The sequence below is a fragment of the Mauremys mutica genome, chromosome 5 (genome assembly GCF_020497125.1).
Source record: "Mauremys mutica isolate MM-2020 ecotype Southern chromosome 5, ASM2049712v1, whole genome shotgun sequence".
In the NCBI taxonomy this organism is placed as follows: domain Eukaryota; kingdom Metazoa; phylum Chordata; order Testudines; family Geoemydidae; genus Mauremys; species Mauremys mutica.
Genome location: NC_059076.1, coordinates 40,211,552 through 40,234,620, shown reverse-complemented (window position 1 = coordinate 40,234,620; position 23,069 = coordinate 40,211,552). Strand labels below are relative to the sequence as shown.

The following is a 23,069-nucleotide window of genomic DNA, read 5'->3' as shown; positions in this document are numbered from 1 at the left end:
TTCTTACTTATTTGTTTGCTTTTCAAAGCAGTATCCTGCAAGGTTGTAGATTGGGGAAGACTTTATAGTACTTTTCCAGCACTTGTAGTGTGCTGCATAAAGTGGTGATATTGCTAAGTCAATAACAGCAATATTGGGGTTTTTCCTCCTTCTAGCTAAAATTCTACGACCGCCACTCTTGCATTCTCCGTACTCAAAGCACCTGATTGGTTACCATGTGGGCCATCCTGTTCTTCTCTTCATGCATGTTTCTGAGTGCATGAAGCTGACAGTTCTACATGTAATGCATTTGATGCATCATTTTGTTGTATATTTTATCTGTACATGTTGTTTACACTTCAGCAAATTGGAAATGACAAAACAAAACAAAAATCAGTGTACAGTAGTAGATACACAATCCACTTGTCATTTTTCTCTATTAATGCTAAGTTTTAACAAATAACTTTAAAATTACTATGTTTATAAAAAAGAGAAAAAGTACATGTTCTCATTTTGTTTTTGTTTTTTTTTAAACAACTGTTTTTGGCTTATTTGTTTCCAAAACCACTGGGTTTTGCTTTGGGTCATAGTAGAAATCGATGAGATTTCCACTTAGAGCTTTGCTAATGCTTCAGAATAGTTTTGTTGGAACACAAAGATGGATAAAATCACTGATGCATGTGAAAGCAAATATATGTTGGATTGGTACCAGCTGAAGCTATTTTAGTTATGAAACTGGAAAAATTGTATCATTTGCTGGCTTGAATACTTTAGAATTAAATTCTACTGTTCTGGCCAGTGAGTAACATTTTTTGTCTTTCTATTTTGATTCTTTACCTTTACTTTTTTATGCTAACTGAAAATTTATATTGAGTGATGGAAGAGCAAAATTAAAATTTGTGATGATTAAAGTGAAAGGATAAAACAAAATAGATTTTTATCACTTTCAGGGTGTACAGTAAATTTATTAAGGAAGCTTTAGAGGATTATTTTATTTTGTTTATGCTCTAGTCCAGATATGTGGTTAGTTTAACCTAGAAATATTAGGCCTTACAAGCTTAATATAAAGCGTTTGTTTACTTTCCATTGTAGCAGCTACTACTCTGAAAAACTATCATGAATATACCAATTTTCTAATAATACTGTAACACTTTACAATGGTGTTTTGCCCCCAATTTTCTCTTGGCTTATTAAAATCCTTGCACGGTGCGTAATATTAGGGACAACTAGTATTGCAGCATTACTTACTATTTTTTTTCTGTTGCTGCATACACCTGTAAAGTAAGCAGGGAATGCTCTCGGTGTCAATTTAAAACATATACTTTGTGACCTGGACTGTTTTTGCTTCTGTTTTATAGCTGTGAATGTATATTCCTGCAAACATTTAGATTTAGTCTCCCTCCTTTCTCCCCACCCATTTTTAATAGAAAAATAGAGGGGCTGTCTGTTCCCTTTTTGTTGTTGTTGTTGTTGTTCATTGTTTTATTATCAGTGGGGCTAACTGTTTTCTGCAGCTCTGTATAGTGCATGATATCTCAATCAGTGTTCTTTTTAGCAATTACAATTTACAGCTCTCAGCAACCTGAAATTTTTAAAATGGGAAGACTTCCTAATTTGTATAATTTTACTTTCTGTGTTGACTATAAATCAAAAGCGTTCCTTTACACTTTGATGTTGTTATTAGTGGATGTACAATAGATGGATTTAAGCTTCTCTGATAATATTACATGATTTTTAAAAATGTATATTTAAAATAAGCATTTACAGTAAATGTGTTGAGCCATATTAACCTGCCAATGGGATCTGTGAAAAACAAAAAAGTAATGGCCTAATTTTTTTCTCATTAATTTCTTTACTTTTTTTGTGAAGCAGCTACAAGTAGTATAAATGTATTTAAATTTAACAAAATTAGGTGTAGGGTGGGGTTTGGTTTTTTTTACACTTTTAACATAGCATGTGGTGTTGACGTATTACTGTAGATCAAGTTTGTCTTCCACACCAAGACGTGAGGAAATTGTGACTCGTTCTCTCCACCACAATCGAATTATACACTTGTCTTCTGTCATTTTGGAACACTGCAGTTTACCATGGGACACAGTGTACATATTTCTTGCCATAATGGTAAATGACTGACAGATATATTTAAGGATTAATAAATTTGTGATTTCTGCTGATACTGTGTTTGTGGTTTTATTTCACAATAAGTCGTGTTGTGCAAAGCATGGGGAAAAAAGCACAATATTTTATATTACATCTATATGTTTTTCCAAACTATTAGTTGAAAAGAGCACCTAAAGTATTTGATAGTCCAATAACAGAGTTCTCCTTCAGTTTGTAAGCAGTGGCTTTCCTGATTCTGTCTTTAATTTAGTTTCGATTTCAAAAATTCTCTCTCCTAAGGCCCTGGTATTATTCCCTTTAGTATACACCATGATGATGAATTTTGCATATATCTTATATTTTATAGGAAAGCATTTAGAAATGTTTTAGAGTTTTAAATTTTTTGTTGGTATTATTTTTCAGATCCCACAGCCTGTAAAAACAGGATGCTGTATTGATTACCATGAGTCTAACACTGCAGATCTTGACAGGAGAGAAAAGGTATACATAGACTCATAGACTTTAAGATCAAAAGGAGACCATCATGATTATCTAGTCTGACCTCCTGCATATTGCAGGCCACAAAACCTCACCAACCCACTCCTGCTATAGGCTCCTAACCTCTGGCTGAGTTACTGAAGTCCTCAAATCATGGCTTAAAGACTTCAAGTTACAGAGAATCCACCATTGACACTAGTGTAAACCTGCAAGTGACCCATGCCCTATGCTACAGAGGGAGGCGAAAAACCCCCAGATTCTCTTCCAATCTGACCCGGCGGAAACTTCCTTCCCAACCCCAAATATGGCGATCAGTTAGACCCTGAGCATGTGGGCAAGACTCGCCAGCCAGACATCTGAGAGAGAATTCTCTGTAGTAATGTACAGCCCTCCGCATCTAGTGTCCCATCACCAGCCATTAGAGATATTTGCTGCTAGCAGTCATAGATTGGCTACATGCCATTGTAGGCAGTCTCATCACACCATACCATCCATAAACTTCTCAAGCTCAGTCTTGAAGCCAGTTCGGTTTTTTGCCTGCCCTACTCCCCTTGGAAGGCTATTGAAGTTTAAAAACCTAAACGTTACTGTAAAAGCTTACACACATAATCTTGTGCTTTTAAGATCTGTCATCTCACTATGAGCCAGGACTAGAAAGAGTGCTTCATATCATTGGAAAAATGGGGGAACTTCTAGGCTTAATGGCTCGTGAAATACAGAGCCTTATGCACCACTGTGGTGGTGTAGTTTTATGCCAAGAGTAATATAGTGGTGAATCAGGCCCATAGTACCCAGTGTTAAATTGCCAGTGGTCTGGGATTGTTTACTGCTTGTCCAAGGCCTCAGGCTATTGTTTTTGGGGGGAAATTCCACATTTAAAAAGGAAAAGAGGGAAACAACGGCTATCTGAAGGTGCTCAAACATTTGGAATGCTACAGCAAGTCCCAAAGAAAATACATGCAATTTATCAGCTGGTCCTACATTTTGTCATACATATGTCTTCACTACTTGTGACCCCCACACATTTACTCATTTTCCCCACCAAATACTGTTCTAGAAAGGAGTTACGTTCCATTTCCACATATCTGAAAAGCATAAATAAGTACACTCTCCAGCCTGACAGTATCATCTTGGTCTGCATAATGACTCTTAATAAATCACTAAAATTACTAATCTAATTTTTACTAATTGATCTAACTTAATTTTGCAGAATGTTTTTTTCTGTGAGTTGGATACACTGTGTTGAGGCAATTGGGGTGTTGGTCAGAACAATTCTTGACGTTTTAAAAAGCCTTCTGAGTAACTAATATGTTACTATAAAAAGAACGGACTATTCCAGGAAAAAACTGGCCATAGTTAAAATGTCATGTTGATGTTATACATGATTTGACTGTCTGCTTCACACAGCCCTTAGTATAGCCATAATCCTAAACATAACCTTAGCTCTCTCTACCTATAATTTTAACACACAATTTAATTTTAACATGAGCTGGATTAAATTTTAACCCTAATCTTCAACATAGCCTTTGCTTGTATCCTAACATTTACACTATCACGTCAGCATAGGGACTACATTATAATGCAAATACGAATGTGGAAGAGCGAAGATATGTTTGTTACAGAAATAATTATTACTGTGGACTATCTGTATTGTGGTAGAGCTGAAACACCTCAATCAGGATCAAGAGCCAATTATGCTAGGCCCTGTACCTAGACATAGGAAGATAGTCCTTGCCCTCAGGCTGATAACAGAAAAGGAGCACAAGCTTCTACATGAGTATATCAGCAGCAAACAATATGTCACAAACCCCAACTGGTCTTAAGGAAAAAAAGTTTGAGATATGATATGTTTAGGGTGAAATACTGGGATTTCAAGATTATCTTCCTGAAATGGTCAGTGTTTTCAGTTTTGATTATATTATTTAGGGTAAGTTCTATTCAACAACTTCAGTGTACAATACTCTTCAAGATAAATTAAGTACATAGGACTTTAGATCTCTTGTGAAATATTGGAAATACATGGAACCAACTCAGTCCCTTCAACAAAATTAAAAAAACATGGAGATAAATTTTAAGAGCCCCTACATGATTTAGAAGCGTAAACCCCATTTTCAAAAGTGAGTAGGCAAATAAGATTTAAGGGTTTGTCTTCACTGCAGCAGTTGCCTCATTCAAGTTACTCTATTCAAGACAGCCTAACTTGAGTGAGAGTAGCCACACTGTGAAACAGCGCTCGAGCTGCAAAGAGTAATTTTATTAGCAGCTGGTGGGTTTGTTACTCAAAGTGTGGCATCACCACTGCATTGCTAGCTTGAGCATCAGCAGCATTCAAACTTCAACCCTCCTTCCCTGCAACTGGCCAACTAGCTCAAGTTTAAAGTACCGTTTAACTTAAGTTATAGATTTTTATGTGTGGATGGGTGTTGGGTTAGGCACAAAACTCAAGTTATAGCTAGAGCTAACAATGCAGTGAAAAACCTGGTTTCCTGCCAATTCACCTGTCCAGGTCCTTGGCAGTCCACCTGGTGGGCTGCTGGGGAGCCCAGAGTGTGGAAGCCTCGGGAGTCTTAGCTCCCAGGCTCATGACTTCTTGGCTTCCTGTAGGGCAGCTTACATGATGGGCTGTCACAGAGTTGGGGGCTCCGGAGTCCCTGGCTCAGGTGGACTGCCCCAAAAGCAGGGTTCCTGGTAGAGCTAGGCAAAGAACAGCAATTCCATTTTGTGGAGAACTTCAACATTTTGGGGTTTTGTTCCAAATCAAAACAAAACAAAATTTTAAAATCTGTAACACAAAATGGTATTACTGTTCTTTGCCGAGCTTTACATTTAGGCTCCGAAATTACTTCAGCACTTTTGAAAATTTAACCCAAAAATGTAAATGGTATTAGGAAACGCAATTTTCTTTATTATTTGTATAAGTTGGGGAATGGTTTAGCTGTATGAAACTAACCTAGTCCCACAGATATTCTACTATGTTACAAGTATTGTTGATAATAGTGAAATCGATCCACATAATTAGGGCCCTACCAAATTCAGGGTCCATTTTGGCCAATTTCATGGCCATAGGATTTTTATAATAGTAAATGTCATGACTTCAGCTATTTAAATCTGAAATGTCATGGTGTTGTAATTGTAAGGGTCCTGACCCAAAAAAGAGTTGTGTGGGGGTCACAAGGTTATTGTGGGGTGGGGGGTGGTTGCAATACTGCTACCCTTACATCTGCACTGCTGGTGGCAGTGGTACTGCCTTCAGAGCTGGGCAGCTGGAGAGCGGCAGCTGCTGGCCGGGAGCCCAGGTCTGAAGGCAGAGCCACCACCAGCACCAGAGGATGGCATGGTGTGGTATTGCCACCCTTACTTCTGCACTACTGCCCACAGAGCAGGCCCCTCAGTCAGCAGCCACCACTCTCTGGCTGCCCAGCTCTGAAGGCAGCAGCGCAGAAGTAAAGGGTGGTGTGGTATGATTTTGCTACCCTTCTGTGCTGCTCCTGGTGGGGTGCTACTTTCGGAGCTGAGCGCCTGGCCAACAGCTGCCGCTCTCCATCCACCCAGTTCTAAAAGCAGCGCAGAAGTAAGGGTGGCAATACCGCAACCACCCTAAAATACCTTTCTGACTCCCCCTGCAACTCCCTTTTGTGTCAGGACCCCCAATTTGAGAAACACTGGTCTCCCCCATGAAATCTGTATTATATAGGGTAAAAGCACACAAAAGACCAAATTTCACAGGGGGAGATTAGATTTCATGGTCCTTGACGCATTTATCATGGCTGTGAATTTGGTAGGGCCCTACAGATGACAGACTAGATTACAATTTTAGCTATGCTGATGTAAATTTGCAGTAGCTGCTCTGAAGCCAATGGATTTACCATGCATTTACAGTGGGGTAGACAGATTAGAATATAGGCCGGTGTATAAAATAAACTAGTTGACGAGAGAGGAAAAAAAACAAACAGGTTAAAGATTTTTGGGAAATGTTTTTAACCTCACTTTGAACATCTGTGGCACCATGCAATAAATATTTTCGTATGCTGCCACCTGGTGGATTTTTGTGTTTCTATGTTTTAATAATAATATATGGAGATATACCTATCTCATAGAACTGGAAGGGGCCCTGACAGGTCATTGAGTCTACCCCCCTGCCTTCACTAGGAGGACCAAGTACTGATTTTTGCCTCAGATCCCTAAGTGGCCCCCTCAAGGATTGAATTTACAATCCTTGGTTTAGCAGGCCAATGCTCAAACCACTGAGCTATCCCTCACCCTCTTTCTATTTGGGACTGCCCAAACAGATTCAATGTGTTCCACAATGGAAAAAGTACCGTACTTTTCATGAACCTCTTTCAACTATGAACAAGCAACACAGGGTGTGTCATGGCTGGAAGATCTGTTTTTTAACAAGAACTCATAATTACACTACATTATCCACAAGCATGATGGAAACAAACTGAATCCATTATCCAAAGACTGATTTCAAAGGGATTAGTGAAGAAAATAACTATTTTCCCCTCTAACTTTAACTTGTCTACAGAACTTTGTTCCAGAGAGGCTGTCCTTTACTATTTCCTCAAGTGCTGTAAATCTCTCACAAATATACTATTTCTATTCTCAGAAAGATTGAGGGGCAGGGAGAGTGTCTTTGTTTTGTTTAGTCTTTTTGGAGATCTCGCTGGACCCTGGTTATTGTAAGCTCTCACTTCTTGGATCCTTATGATCATATTTTATATTCAGTAACTTTCCAATATATTCCAGCAAAAGATCTTTAGTCCCTCAAATTAGCTGTATTAACAATCAGGAAAATGGTTCAAATGGCTTCAAGAGGACTTTAAGATTTCAGCTTCCCTATCTTTAAACAATTATTAGTTGGAAGGAAACATATCAATTAACATTGAGGACTTAATCTTGCCATTGTCTGCATAGTTCCCATCGAAATCAAGGGGAGTTTTGCATGTGAAAGGACTGCATGACTGAGACATTACACCTAAATTTTCAGAAGGGCTGCCCTGCCTTTCTGGTGCAATGAGAGGCGACAAATTTTACATTTTAAAAAGTCCCTAAGTCATTAGGAACTTATATAATGGGCCATTTTCTTAGGCACCTAAGTCCCATTTTCAAAAGTTTTGAATATGGGACTTAGTCTCCTGAGTCATTTAGAGTTTCTCTAGACTGGTGGTTAATTCACTCTACGGGGGTGTGATTTCTGAAGTGCACTAATGTTTTGCATATTAATTGGTCCATGTAGACCTTGCTGGTGCACTTTAATGTAATGTTGTTTGAAACAATACTCCCTTAAAGTGCACTAGGGAAACTTTAGTGTGCACCAGCAGGGCCTACAAGGACCAATTAGTCTGCAACACCTTAGTGTGCTTTAGAAATCACATCCCCTGTAGAGTGGATTACTGCTCCATGTAGACAAGCCCTTGGGTGCATGTGCAAATATTATCCAGCTAACTGACTGTGAGGTACCTGTCAACATCTTAATGGGTGCCCAGAATCCAAGTGTATTTTATATTTATATAATTTCACATAAAGCAGTGTCTGCCTGTGTGTTTTCTTCCAGCTCCTACCTATTGGTGTGAGGGAGTCCCAAAAAAAAAAAACCCTACACAAACACCAATTAATTCTGTCTCCTACTGGCACCTGACCCATGAATTAATATTACCCATTAGTGATCCCTGGCACCTGGATTAATAACACACCCTGCCCTCTCAAGTACCTGGAGTAATACTGCGCCCAGCCTCCTAGCACACAAATGAATACAGCCCTTCCCCCCCCCCCCCCCCATACACCTTAGCACATTGTAGTGTCTTCCCAGTATTGATCTGAAGGGCTGTTCTGCTGGTACTGGTCTCTGCTCTTCTAGGCCAGTGACCCCCCCTTATCAACACTGGGATAGAGTTGGCAGGTCCAGGGCAGATTTCTTTGTCCCCTAGCCTCCCAGGCTTGATGGTGGGACAGCAGCAGAGTTTAAAATGTATCAGACAATTCACTGCCAAAGCCACAGGGTTACTATATATCCAGGTTTTCCCTGCCACCGCCTCTTTTTTTGAGCTTCCTTTCTCTTTCTGGGCAGGTTTTTCAAGTAACAGGAAATGGCCAGGTTTTTGCAGAGCAGACAAGCTGCAGCTCAGAAAGAGCCCCGATTGGTCCACTTACTGATGGTTCCTCCCCTTCATCTGCAACTAATTGGTCCATTCCCCTGCAAGCCATAGCTGAAGGATTCTGCCCAACCAGGCGCCAGCTCCAAGCCCTGACTGACGGCCATCCCTGTGTCCTGGGCTTGCGCCTGTCATTGTAACAAGGAGTGACACTGGTAGGGCATGCCTAGTCAAAAAGGGACCCTGGTGGCTCTGCTCAGCACCACTGACCAGGCCGTGAAAACTCTGGTCAGTGGCACAGCAGGGCTAAGGCAGGCTCCCTGCGACTCTCAGAAGCAGCAGCATGTTCCCCCTCTGGCTCCTATGCTTGGGGAGCCAGGAGGCTCCGCACGCTGCCCCCGCCGCAAGTACCCCCACCCTCCAGCTCCCTCATGTCTCTGTGTCCTCTTTTTAGGAACCTAAAATATGGTAGCCTTAGAAGGGACTGTTGCATTTTGGGACTATTGTTGAAAGACATCTTATACGTCCAGTACAGATACATTTGCTTTCATACTGGCACTGTGTTGATATAACTATACTGGCAAAGATCTACTACAGCTTTGAAAAAGGGAAGAGCAATTGTTAGGTAAAAAGCAAGTCCTACTCACCTCTCCAGCACCCGAGTTTGTGCGGAGTTGGTATAGGGCTCAGAGATCTGTCAGAGACCAGACAAAACAATTCGTTGATCAACGGGCTCACACCATCCTTAGCTTAAGAGCCAAGCTTTGGAGGAGTGTGGCCAGTTTATTAGGGGTAAGCATCAATGTTTATACACAGAAGTAAACAAAGTGATTAACAGATCATAATGGTCATGCATAATCAATCAAGATTCTACAGGACAAAACAGGTTAAAATGTAAATTGGAGAAGACAAAAGAGGGGATGGCTACTTATGGCTACTTATTGGGAGGGGAGGGGTCATGAGTAGTTCGCAGGTCAGAGTTTTTTGATTAAAAGTTTCAGACAGAGACATGAAGTCTGAGTTAAGTTTCAGTTCATAAAAAGTTCAGACTCAACATTCCTCCATTTGTAGCTTTGGGATAACTATTTACCAAATGCTACACCCTATTTTAAGGAGCCAAGGGCCGCTTGGCAATTTCAGCCTGGGCCAACTCGAAGAGAGTAAGGCCTTTGGCTGAAGTAGAAAAAGAATAAACTGACCCACATGAGTTTATGAGGGAGGGAACACAGTGAATACAGCAACACAGTATTATAAGGATTACTATGGCCCCAACAACACCCACCAAGAGTTTTTTAACCCACCCAAATCCAGGCAACCAATTCCATAAGGCTCCCCACCAATCATAAGGTGGCTGGCCAGAGGAGTAGTTCTTAGCCATTTCCCTTAGATGTTTGGTACGTTGAAAAGTGTCAGGGTAGGTGTCGTTTACAAAAACACAGCATTTTTCATAAGCAGAAAATAAAATAAAAAGGCATAATAAAAAACATACAGTTGTCAGAATAAAAGGTCCTCTCATTTTTTGAGTCAATTTAAGTCTGATGTCTGAAAGAGGTAAGCTGGTCCACTGGTTAGAGGCAGTATCCTCAGTGGTGGCAAGAGCTGCTGGTTCGTCACTGTGGTCCACTACGGCTGGCTTGACGTGGGAGTGGTGGATCCAGGATTTGCGTCCTTCCAGGAACACTGCAGTCTGGGTTGTTAAAAGAACCTGGTGGGGTCCAGTAAACCTCGGCTGGAGGGCGTCGCCACGAACGAACTTTTTGGCCCAGACGAAGTCCCCTGGTTGGAACGGGTGGATCTGTTCTTCCAGCGGCACGGTCTGGGAAAACTGTGAGGCTTTCCAAAGGGTACGGAGGCGAGCCTGTAGGGAGAGAAACTGGCACGCGGTCATATGATCCCCTCCCAATAGTGAAACATCAGCACGTGGTAGCGCCCCGCCTTTGAAAGGGGGGTGTCCATAGAGCAGTTCAAAGGGGGATAATCCCAATACACGGGTTGGGCGAGTGCGAAGGTGAAACAGGACCAAGGGAAGTACCTGAGGCCAGTTTAACCCTGTTTCCTGACAGTATTTAGCCAATGTAAGCTTAAGCTCCCTATTCATACGCTCAACTTTCCCGCTAGACTGGGGGTGGTAGGGTGTATGAAAGGAGTGTGAAATGCCCAGTCCTTGTTCTAAATGGCCAAGGACATTACCAGTAAAGTGGGGTCCGCGATCTGAATCAAGTATGAGAGGGATGCCAAAACGGGGTACAATGTCTCTAAGGAGGATCTTCGCCACTGTGGCAGCAGTACAATTAGCAGTAGGAAAAGCTTCGACCCATGAAGTCAGAGGGCAAACCAAAACAAGGAGGTGCTTTTTCCCAAAAGCCTTTGGCATATCTGCAAAGTCAATTTGAAGATGTTGAAATGGAACAGCAGGTGGCGGTCTTCCACCCTTAATTTTGTTAAGAGGCGGAGCAGGTCCATTTCGCTGACATGTGCTGCATGCTTTCACTATTGACAGGCAGTAGGGTTGAATGCCTGGAGCATACCAAAAGCGAGCAATGGTGTCCACAAGGGCGTGCGTGCCGTAGTGACCCCCCTTATCATGGTGCCAGCGAACTGCCACGGGGTATGTGGAGCGAGGGAGGCAGGCTCGGCCATCCGGCATAAGCCAGGTCCCTTTGACCAGAGTGGCTCCGAGGCTCTCCCACGACTGTAGTTCAGCGGGTACTGGTACGGGGTAAAAGCATACTTGCTATCAGTAAAAATGGTAACGGTCTTACCAGCGGCCAACTGGCAAGCTCGGGCCAGGGCGTAGAGTTCGGCGGCTTGGGCTCCCCAGTTGCCTGGCAGTGAGGCGGCCTCTTGAATGTCCCATTCAGAGGTGACTGCATAACCGGTGAAACGCTTGCCATCAACATAGAAGGAGCTTCCGTCCGAGAAGAGGATGCAATCAGGGTTGTCCAGTGGCACGTCAAACAGGTTGTTCCTTATCTGTAAGATGCTATGAACTACTTCCACACAGTCGTGCTGATCCTGGAGGACTGGCAGATCAGGAAGCAAGGTACCTGGATTAAGGGGCCCACACCTTTCAAAAATTAGCTTAGTGTCTTCTAGGAGTTCGGCCTCTAGCTGCTGCTGACGATGGGCCGAAAAGACTTGGGTCGTGCCCTTACGCAGAAGGGCTGACAAGGCATGAGAGGTCCAGACCGTGGTAAAATGACCCAGGGTCAGGCTCTTTGCCTTTGTGATCAGCAGGGCAGCTGCTGCCAGAGTCCGGGTGCAGGATGGGGTTCCCTGAGCGACAGGGTCGATCTGCTGGGAGTAAAAAGCAAGCGGGAAATGGTGGGGCCCGCTCAGCTGGGTAAGGACGCCACTAGCAATTCCGCCCCTCTCGTGGACAAAAAGGTGAAAGGGTTTGCTGTAATTGGGGGGGGCGGAGAGACATGGAGGAGGCCACACTGTCCTTGAGTAACTGAAAGGCTTGAATCGTGTCTGGGGACCACTGCAAAGGGTCAGGAGCAAGGTTAGCAGTCAGTCGGTGGAGCGGTTTGCTCAACTCCCCGCAGGACGGCAACCAAGGTCGACAGAAGCCAATTAATCCTAAGAAACCTCGAAGTTGTTTCTTGGTGTTTGGCAGAGGGCAGTTTTGGATAGTCTTTATGCGGGCTGGGTCCATTTGTCTCCCCTCTGGGGTTAACAGGAAGCCCAGATATCGGACCTTCTGTGAGACCCACTGAATCTTGTTAGGGTCTACCTTGTGGCCTCTGGTGTGTAGGTATAATAAAAGTGCCTTACCATCGATGCGGAGGGCGGCTTCTTCGCGGTTACCTAGTAGGATGTCATCTACGTATAGGACTAACGTGGATCCCTGCGGACTGGTGAAGCCTTCCAAGTCGTGGCGGAGGCATTGGCTGAAAATCGTGGGGCTGTCTCTGTAGCCTTGAGGAAGTCGTTGCCAGACATAACTTTGTCCCTCCCAGGTGAAGGTTGCACAGGAATGCTGAAAAAGGCTGATTTTAAGTCAATAACAGTGAACCACTCAGCATCCCAGGGGATTTGGCTGATGATAGTAGCTGGATCAGGAACTACTGCATGAAGAGGGACCACATACTGATTAATAACCCGTAGATCCTGTACAAAGCGCCAACGAATAGGGTCTCCGTCCTTTTTAGGAGGCTTTTTGACAGGCAGTATAGGGGTATTACAGGGAGTGCGCTGAGGGCGGACTAGCTTTTGTGCAATGAATCCCTCGACAATGGGGCGGATGCCTTCCCGGGCTTCCAGCGACAGGGGGTATTGGGGGACTGACGGGGGGGGCTAAGGAGGGCTTCACTTGAATCCTTACTGGCTCTGCTGAAAGGAGCAGGCCAACATCCGTGTCAGAAATTCCCCAGAGGGTTAAAGGCAAGTCAGTGAGGTCAGGGGAGAGAGGGGGGGGGGGTTTCCCAATTACCCTGAGTTAGGGCCAAATCTCCTAACACTGTCATTAATAATCCTACCCCTTCAGGAGTGCAGGTTAAAGTAGCCTCAAGCTTACAGAGTAAATCCCGGCCCATCAAAGGGATCGGACAAGCTGGGGAAAAAAGAAAACGGTGAGAAAAACATTTATCAGCATAAATAACATTTAGAGGCAAAGTGAGTCCCAGAGACTGTGGATTGCCTTCCACCCCAGTTGCAGTTTTAACCTCAGAGGATAGCCAGGGAGAGGGGGCATGATTTTAAAGAGAGAAAGTAGCTCCAGTATCAATGAGGAAACAGACAGGCAGTCCCTGGACTGAAAGGGTTAGATGAGGCTCTTTGCTGGGAGGGGAGAAAGTGAGGAAAGAGCCGGCTAAAGACATTAAGGAAATAAGACCATCACATTGTTTGCCTTCGCCCCCGGGGTACCGTCATTGAGAAGGCTGAGTTCGCTGCAGCTGTTGCTGTTGCCCGTAGTTGATCCAGGCCTGAGGAACGGGCTGGGCTGGTGGTGCAGGAGTGTATTCGTCCCTGGTGTAAGTATCTGCGGATGCGACCGGACCCTCTGGGCGTCCCCACGGGCATTCACGTTTAAAGTGACCGGGTTGTCCGCACTGAAAACAATTTCCTGGTGGCTGGGGTTGCCAGGACCCTCTTCCCCGAGCACCCTGAAATCCCCTGCCACGGCCACGGCTTCTGCCTCGAATACCACCGCAAAAAGCTAAAGCCATCAACTTATATTCTTCCTTTTCTCTTTCTTTTTACTACTTTCCCTTTCTCCCATGCAAAACTCCTCCCGAGGTGTGCCCCTCCATTTCCTCCTTATCCCTCTGCAGAGATTCCAATCTGGAGTCCTGCAGATTCCCCTCTGCACTCTGGAGAGAGTCCCCTTGCGGAGGAATAGGGGCAGGTGCAGTGGGGACCAACTGACGAGTTAAAACACGCCGTGGTTTACACCCTTCATCGAAATAACATGGAGGGGGTTCACTCTCGGAAGAATACCTGACTGCCATAATCTTTAAAGATTTCCACAGCTCTGCTGCTGTGTCCCAACAAAACCAGTAACATAACTGTCCCGGATGGTCTTTTTCGATCTGGCTCCTTACTCCTCTTAAGGCAGCCTGTTCGAAAGAGCCATACGAAGGCCACCTCATCCTCGGGTCGGCCAATACCGCGGTATACCCAGTCCAATTCCTTACACACAGTGTGTACAACTTCCTCCTAGACATTCCTGTCTGTACTGGGAGTTTCCCTTCATTCCATAACTTATTTACAATCCCCAGCGGACTCTCAAGAGGCACGCTAGTCCCTTGACCCATGGTGTCTGACAGGAGCCCTCCAACTGGCGTTTATCCTGCTGTCCAGTACACAACCCCTCAATATTGAATTGGCTGGGAGAAATCTCCCGTGGCGCCTGCCAATTCGTATATGAGTGGTCTGACCACTGGACAGAGGCACCGCACCAGAAGGAATCCCGGACGAGCCCCCAAATTGTTAGGTAAAAAGCAAGTCCTACTCACCTCTCCAGCACCCGAGTTTGTGCGGAGTTGGTATAGGGCTCAGAGATCTGTCAGAGACCAGACAAAACAATTCGTTGATCAACGGGCTCACACCATCCTTAGCTTAAGAGCCAAGCTTTGGAGGAGTGTGGCCAGTTTATTAGGGGTAAGCATCAATGTTTATACACAGAAGTAAACAAAGTGATTAACAGATCATAATGGTCATGCATAATCAATCAAGATTCTACAGGACAAAACAGGTTAAAATGTAAATTGGAGAAGACAAAAGAGGGGATGGCTACTTATGGCTACTTATTGGGAGGGGAGGGGTCATGAGTAGTTCGCAGGTCAGAGTTTTTTGATTAAAAGTTTCAGACAGAGACATGAAGTCTGAGTTAAGTTTCAGTTCATAAAAAGTTCAGACTCAACACTATGACAGCAAAAATGGAGGCTTTTTGCCAAATTAAGTGGGGTTGCATGCTAGGCTGTGCCAGCAGAAGGCAAGTTTTGCTGATAAAACTTTATAGTGTAGAGCAGGCTGAAGGTTGCAGGACCAAGAAGTAGCTGCTGTCCTCCCCCTTATTCTAACTGCTCAGCACTGAGTGCTTCAGAACTCCCCAGCCCTGTGCTCGCAAGGGCAGAGGAAGAAAGCACTGCCTGCTTTGTGGACTGGGGCTATTCCTTAGCACATGCAACAGCTCTGATTCTCTGTCCTTCCTCCACCAGCAGGAGAATGGGGAAGGGAAACCAATCAGGCAGATACTTTCCCTTAGACTTTCTGTTGTGTATTTGGTTGTCATGGGTTTTGTTACTATGGCAACTGAGTTTAGACTATTAAGGGATAGCTCAGCTGGTTTCAACCGGCTGAGTGAGCTCTCTGTGTCTGTAAATAAAATGGAGGTTTTGGTTAGCTGTCTGCTCTCTGGCCTCAAGTGATTGCTTCCTACACCGGCGGCCCCTAGGACATAACACTTTCCACATAGGAGGGTATGAAGACTCAAAAGTCAAGAGTTGCAAAACGTTAGATTCTCCAACAGTATCAAGCCCGCATCCTTCATATACCATATTGCAGTGTTTAAGGATGGATACATAATGCAAAGTTATTATAAGTATTGGTGAGTGCCTTTAATTATGCAACCTAAACAGAAACAATAACATTCATATGCAATTTTTAATTTTTTTTAAAGGTGCAACAGTAAAAAGAGACAAAAAAAAACCATGGAGTGTTCATGAGTTTACACGATTTTATCAAATCCTGTATATTTCATGGCTGTTTTTTTGAAGGGTTGTGCTATGTTTATATAGAACGGTGTTCTGATAACACTGAGCAGGGTGTTGTGTAGCTGTTGACCCCTTGTGCAGATGGCTAACCTTGCAAAACACCCACTAACTTAAGTGGGGCCAGGAGTTCACCCTGTGTGCATGGCTGGGATCACCTGAAAAGTATGTGTATTGTATGCACATGTTGGATTGCCTGTGTGATATTTATGTCATGGGAATATAAGTATATGCAAGCAATGGGGAAGAGACTATCTACTGCCTCAGTGCATGTGTGGGTGAATATGTATCGACAGTGTATGTGCACACAAATGGTAACTGTGTATGTGACTCGGTGACGGCCGCCAGGGTATGTGGGATGATATGTATTCAGGTAGTGGGGTTGCCAATTTTGGTTTGGTGCATTCCTGGACATTTCATCACATGACATAGTCTTTAATTAAAGATTAATCCTGGACACCCCTGGAGGGCTGGCAACCCTGTCACGTAGGTGTGTAAGTTTGAGCAGCACCATGTAAGATGTGGGGAAAGATGGATGTTCATATATCTAGATATTTTTTAACTGAATTTCTGAGGAGACTATTCAGCTAAAGCCTGATAGTGGTCACCATTAAAAGTCAGTGTTTATGTGATAACTGTAGATAATGATACCAAGCTACTGCAGCCATTTCTTAGCCTAAAACCAGGAAAATATGGGCATAGCTCTGTTACTACATTGTAGTACATGTGAGTAAACAGTGGCCTCTATAAATTGTATATGATTTTTTTTATTGCGGTAGAGCATTAGTTATAAAATCAGTACCAATATTTGCTCATATTCATAACCTCACACAACTTTTCCAGTAATATTCCACTGAGGGCTGCTATCAGTTCTCTTCATGGTGGGGGGAAAATTAGCACTGTCTTAGAACTCAAGTCTGAACAAATGCACCCAGAAGATCAAATGGAGGGAGACTCTTATGGTGATAGACTCAAGAGGTCAATCTATTTAGCTTATCAAAGAGATAACGAAGGGATGACTCATTACAGTCTGTTAAGTTTCTGTTCCCTGTGAGGGTGCTTTGCAGAGGGCTTTTTAATCTAGCAGACAAATTCAAGGGCTAAAAGTTGAAGCTAGACAAATTCAGACTGGAAATAAGGCCTACATTTTTAACAGTGAGGGTAATTAACCATTGGAACAACTTAGCAAGAATTGCGGTGAAGTCTCCATTACTGGACATTAGGATTGGATGCTTTTCTAAAAGATCTGTTCAAAAGGGAATAAATTCAGGAAAGTCCTATTGTCTGTGTTATAGAGGGGTTAGACTAGAGAGAAAATGTTTAAAATCAAGATTGGATGCCTATCAATGAGGAGGAATCTTTATCCTGAGGGGGGGGGGGGTGCTGTGGGTGGGGAAGCAGAGAGGGGAGAGCGGCTGATCCGGGACACCTCAGGACAGGAGCCAGGAGGAGCACTGTGCCACTGAGGAATTGCCCAAGGACAACCCGGAGCTGGACCCAGTATCACTGCTGCCCAGAACTGTATAGGGCCATAATACTTGAGCTGGTGACTTTCCTTTGGAAATAAACAGGGGAAGCTGTAGCTAGTTAAGTGAAGAGGTTGTCATTCTGTGTGGTTTGGCAGAGAGCAGCAGAAGAGAGCACTTGAGGGGTTTGTTGGGGAAAAGTTACTGGCACTAAAGACAACCAGGAGCACCCAAGACTCACTGGAACTTTCCTCAAGACTCCTGAACTCTGAGTGCAAACGCATTGCTTGGCATCTGTGCTTTCACACTGTGAAGGCCTCTGGGCCTTGTGTTGAATGCAATCCTGATTTACTGCTTCTCCTATATTCCCCCTGTTGTTTTTCTCCTTTCATCCCCGTGGAAACAAACATATTTCCTTTTCCTATAGTCTTCTGGTATGCATGTGTTCACTCTTGCGGGTTTGGAATAGATGCCCCGGGGTAGAAGAACCTTTCCCTGCTGCATTCCTGTACATGCCTTTTCTTGGCCAGAGCTGCCTGCAGGGCAGACTCCATTTTAGCCACAGGGGTGCTAAAGTTACATAAACAAATCTACAGATATCCTCTGCAAGCACTTATTCCCGGATATCTACTGGGATTATCATCGCTAAAGATTCAAACATACATACAAACCCTATATATTATATTTCATCAGGAGGAATACACAACAGAATAGAATTATAAATTACAAGCTGTCATAAACAGATAGTTAAGAGTTAATGCCTCTTTTAGGTTAAGAAGTTCACCTAGCCTAGCTGACACCTGACCAGAGGAACCAATGGGGGAACAAGATGTTTCAAAAGGAAGGAGGGAAGTTTCCTTTGTTTAGTCAGTTTCAGTTTCAGCTGGAGTAAAAAAGATCAAGGAACCAGCCTCTTATCAGAGTAGTAAGTTTTAGAAAGAAATAAATAGGTTTATGTTTATTTTCTTTTGTAACTTGTCTTAGTGCAATTAAGGGAATTATCAAATTGGGTAGTCTTCTGTGTATTAAGATTTTGCCCAGGGGAACATCCTGTGTTTTCAATCTGTTGTCTGTGAGATTAGCTGATATGCTGTCTCCCAGAGGGTTTTTTTTTTCTTTCTTTTACCTTTCTTTTTTTTAATTAAAAGCCTTCTTTTTAAGAACCTGATTGATTTTTTTCCCTAATTTTTAGATCCAAGGGAATTGGAACTGGACTCACCAGGGAATTGGTGGAGGAGTCTCTCAAGGCTTTCCAGGGAGGGGAAGGTTTTGGGGGGAAAAGGGAGTGTTCCAGGTACACAAAAATCTGGATGGTGGCAGGGAGACCAAATCTAAGCTGGTAATTAAGCTTAGAAGTGTCCATGCAGGTCCCCACATCTGTACCCTAAAGTTCAGAGTGGGGGTGAGACCTATAACACAAGCTCTTTTTTTTTGTGTACTATAAAAGACATCCATATAATTAAATCAAGGTTGAAAGTCCTTTGCCTAGAAGATTCATTTAAACCTCTATAGATAAAAAGAAGAACCTTGAAAATTCAATATACTGATGTGTAGATAGCACCTCAGCACATGTCAGTGAGCAAGTCATTTCCTTTCTGATGCCAGTGCAAGAGCTTTCTCTACACTAGGAGCTTTTACTGTATCTTTTGGCTATATTGGCCCAGCTCCTCCAAGGTACATAGCCATTATGTGAGGGGAGTGAGGGGCCCAAACATCTTTGAGGATGTGGGTCGCTCTCTTCTGGTTTCTCTTTTCCTTCTTACCATATTAGCCCAGATCCTCCAAGGTATTTAACCATAATGGGAGTGAGGGGCCTAAAGAACTTTCAGGATCCGGGCTGCTATCACTTGGATTCTGTTTCCCATCAGTGGAGTCGGGTTGTGAAAATGAGAAGTCGCTGACTAAGGCTGGGAGAGGCCGAACTCCTCCCTGGGCTAGTGGTGGGCTCTGCCAACGTGCCTGGTATGGCCCCGCGCTGCTGGGGATGAAGGAAGTCAGGGCGGGCTTGGTGCTAGAGCCTGAGCAGTAGGGATGGGGCTTCACACAGTGGGGAAGCAGATGCAGGCAGGCAGGCTCTTCAAATCTGGGGGATTAGCATCATTTCAGTAACATGGGCAGCTTGACCTCCCTGTAACTAGGGTTTGGTCTCCGAGGCCCTTTGGGTCTCTTGGCCTCGTGCTGTCTTCACAGCCTGCTGCGAAGGACCGCCCTGTCATCAGGGATTGGGCCTTTGCCCTCTAGTCTCTTGGCACTAGGCCAAATGCAGCCACTGCCCCGAATGAGCACCCTGTAAACAGGGTACAGGTCTCATCAGCTACTATTTATGGTGCCCCCATGAGACTGTGTCCAGAGTTCCGGGCTTTAAGCAGCGCTTGCAACGTGCCTGGAAATTTGCAGCCAAGTCTCCTGCTTTCTACTCCCTTCTTGGACTCTTGGAGACCTGACATGCTATTGGTGGTAAGTTGCAAAAGGGAGTGTCCTATGGCAATTTGGACTAAGCCATTCCAGGCAGTATACCGTGTCCCATTGCTTTAGGAATACTTGTCAATAAATTCCTTACTGCCCTTCATCATTTAATTCCTCTTGATTTGGTATGGAGACTGCCTGGTGAAATAATTGTCAAGGGAAATCTGGAGATTGTGGCTTGGGGGGAGAGGGGAAATGTTTGTGGAAGTGTCTGAGGACCACAAAGAACTGTCTTGGACCTAAATATCCAGACAGTCTGCAGATGCGGAAAAGAACACTGTATCTCTAGTTTACACTGAGTTTGCATGCGGGACCTGGAGTTGTCGAAAGCGTTTCTCACTTACACATTCCTTATTCTCCCTCTCTCTGTTTCAGGCATCTTGAAGCACAAATGGAGAAGAAGGAAGTGTCAGTACCAAGGCATAACTGAATCTGAAATGCAGAGACCTTAAACACACAAGTTTTATAGAATCATAGCTTCCTATTATTAATAAGTCATCATTTCCTACTGGAAAGTGCAAAGATGTGACTGAAGGGAAGGCATACGTTTGTATTCTCCACTCAGCCCCAATTCTGCCCCCCAAACTCCTCAAATAAAGTTAAGGTTCACAAAATTAACATTTACTCCAGGTAACGCCTAACTTGTGTATTTCTCACACATTTCTAAAAGGAAGCAAATAGAACTAAATGTTCTGGCAACTAGCAGTTACTTCACAACTTTCAAACACCTACTCTACTTAAACGGTCACACCACTCAAAGTGTACCACACATTCAATATTAACTTTGCGCCTATTGTGTCAGAAGTTAGTGTTTTTAGTAGTTGTGTCCATTGGTGGATGTGGCAATAGTGGTGTTTTAATAGTCTTTTAAGCTTATTGAATTCAGAGGATGATAATGTGGATGTTTTAGGTAGCTATTTTTCTGTTAAGTCTTGGTATTTGGGCAGAGGTGCAGTATTTTGTGATTATGATTGTTTTTCTGGTATTGGTTTAGTGTGAATTGTTGGCAATTTTAGATGTTTTTGTATACTTACATTAGTAGATGTATTTGGGCAAAGCTGAGGTTGCCTGTTTGGTGCAATTTGATTGGTGTAAAAGTTAATTTCGGGTAGGTGTTTGAAAGCCGTGAGCTTTTAATTTGTAGCTCAACAGGGATGCAGGACCCACCTGGCTACCTCAATTCTTACTTTCATTCCTAATTCCAAAATCTTGGATGAAGATGACCAGGCAGAATAAAGATATCTCCAGAGACTTTCAAGAGGGTAGCATTTCTGCAGCTTTAGGGGATCCCTTAAACCTTATTGAGCTTTTCAAAGTATAATAATTGTGGAAAATTTCTACTTCTGCCACTTAAGTGTTGAACAATAATCTGTATTAAAGGATTTACACTAGTAGTTAATTCTGTTCTGTATTAAGATGTTTTTGCTAAAATCACCACTTTATGATGTGTGAAATGAATTAAGTAGGTCTGATTATACTTATTTGATAAAAGTTGGACTACTCCATATTAAATGCATAGATTGAACCTTGATTGTCATATCACATTGCTTTGCTTTCTGTAACTCCTTATATATGAATGTATTTATTACTACTTATGTCATTCAATTAATAAAATGTATGCATTCAGGTATTGTCTCCATTTTTTCTGTGGCTAAAGAAAAAGGAATCTGGTAAACTTGTGAAGAATTTTGGTATCGTTATACGTTTAATTTAATTAACATTTTTTTTACCCTTTTCATGCAGTCATTGGAAGTAACTACCCTGTAGTGGTGCAAGTTTGATTTTTCTCTTGGATCCCGCGTTTTGGGCAGACTGCAGCGTGATCTTGAAGATGAAGATCTCACTGCCACTTAGGTGCATAAGGTTGCCCTCCTAGAGCTACAGTGCACAAGAATAAGCCTTTGTTTAGTTCCTTCACTGTTCACAGGTTTATAGATTGCTTGAGATCTGCAGGTCCTAGAGCTCACTTCCTGAGCACAATATATGATTGTGGTTATGATAAGACTGGCCTAAAACTGGCAAAGTCCTCTGGTTTCTGCACCTTTTCCATTCAGAAATTTTTTAAAAAGTAGATTAATGTAATTTTTTTATATTTAATTTAATCTCAAGTTTCTCAGAAATTTACTTTTACGGTGCACTAAATTTTCAATATGCTAATACATGTGAGGTAGTGTGGTCTAGTGGTTTAAAGCACTGGCCTGGGATTTAGGTGACCTGGTTTCTATTGCTGGCTCTGCTGCTGGGTCACTGGCTGTCCTTGGGTCACTTGGCTGTCACTTCACCTCCCTGTGTCAGTGTCCCCCTCCATTTAAAAAAAGGGGGAGAGAGGAGATGATTCTACTGGCCTCGTTTGTAAAGTGTTTTGAGACCTACTGAAGAAAAGTACTAAACAGAATTTTTTCTAAAAATGAGATTCTATAGGGGTGGGAGAGAACTAGAGATTAACTTTGGTAGGATGCATGAAGATATAATTCAATATGTAGGCATTAATTTTGCTAATGCTGTGAAGAAAACTGTCTTGTGAATAATGAATTCATAGATTCATAGACTCTGGACTGGAAGGGACCTTGAGAGGTCATCGAGTCCAGTCCCCTGCCCTCATGGCAGGACCAAATACTGTCTAGACCATCCCTGATAGACATTTATCTAACCTACTCTTAAATATCTCCAGAAATGGAGATTCCACAGCCTCCCTAGGCAATTTATTCCAGTGTTTAACCACCCTGACAGGAACTTTTTCCTAATGTCCAACCTAAATCTACAGTTTAAGCCCATTGCTTCTTGTTCTATCATTAGAGGCTAAGGTGAACAAGTTTTCTCCCTCCTCCTGATGACACCCTTTTAGATACCTGAAAACTGCTATCATGTCCCCTCTCAGTCTTCTCTTTTCCAAACTAAACAAACCCAATTCTTTCAGCCTTCCTTTGTAGGTCATGTTCTCGACCTTTAATCATTCTTGTTGCTCTTCTCTGGACCCTCTCCAATTTCTCCACATCTTTCTTGAAATGCGGTGCCCGGAACTGGACACAATACTCCAGTTGAGGCCTAACGAGCGCAGGGTAGAGCGAAAGAATGGCTTCTTGTGTCTTGCTCACAACACACCTGTTAATGCATCCCAGAATCACGTTTGCTTTTTTTGCAACAGCATCACACTGTTGACTCATATTTAGCTTGTGGTCCACTATAACCCCTAGATCCCTTTCTGCCGTACTCCTTCCTAGACAGTCTCTTCCTATTCTGTATGTGTG

The 23,069-nt window shown here is 43.2% G+C and overlaps 1 protein-coding gene across 10 annotated transcripts in view; it reads left to right on the top strand.

Moving 5' to 3' along the window:
• CAMK2D (calcium/calmodulin dependent protein kinase II delta) overlaps positions 1-21,400 on the top strand; it is a 278,028-nt gene extending 256,628 nt beyond the window's left edge. For 4 of the 10 annotated variants that reach the window (XM_045017923.1, XM_045017924.1, XM_045017922.1 and 1 more), the window contains 2 exons: positions 2,503-2,580; positions 20,197-21,399. In XM_045017923.1, coding sequence (XP_044873858.1) covers positions 2,503-2,518 — 16 coding nt within the window. In that variant the 3' untranslated portion in view covers positions 2,519-2,580; positions 20,197-21,399. Of the gene's footprint in view, positions 1-2,502; positions 2,581-20,196 lie in introns of all 10 variants that reach the window. The other 6 variants (XM_045017927.1, XM_045017926.1, XM_045017929.1 and 3 more) reach the window with 3 other exon arrangements.
• Positions 21,401-23,069: the final 1,669 nt, after the last annotated feature.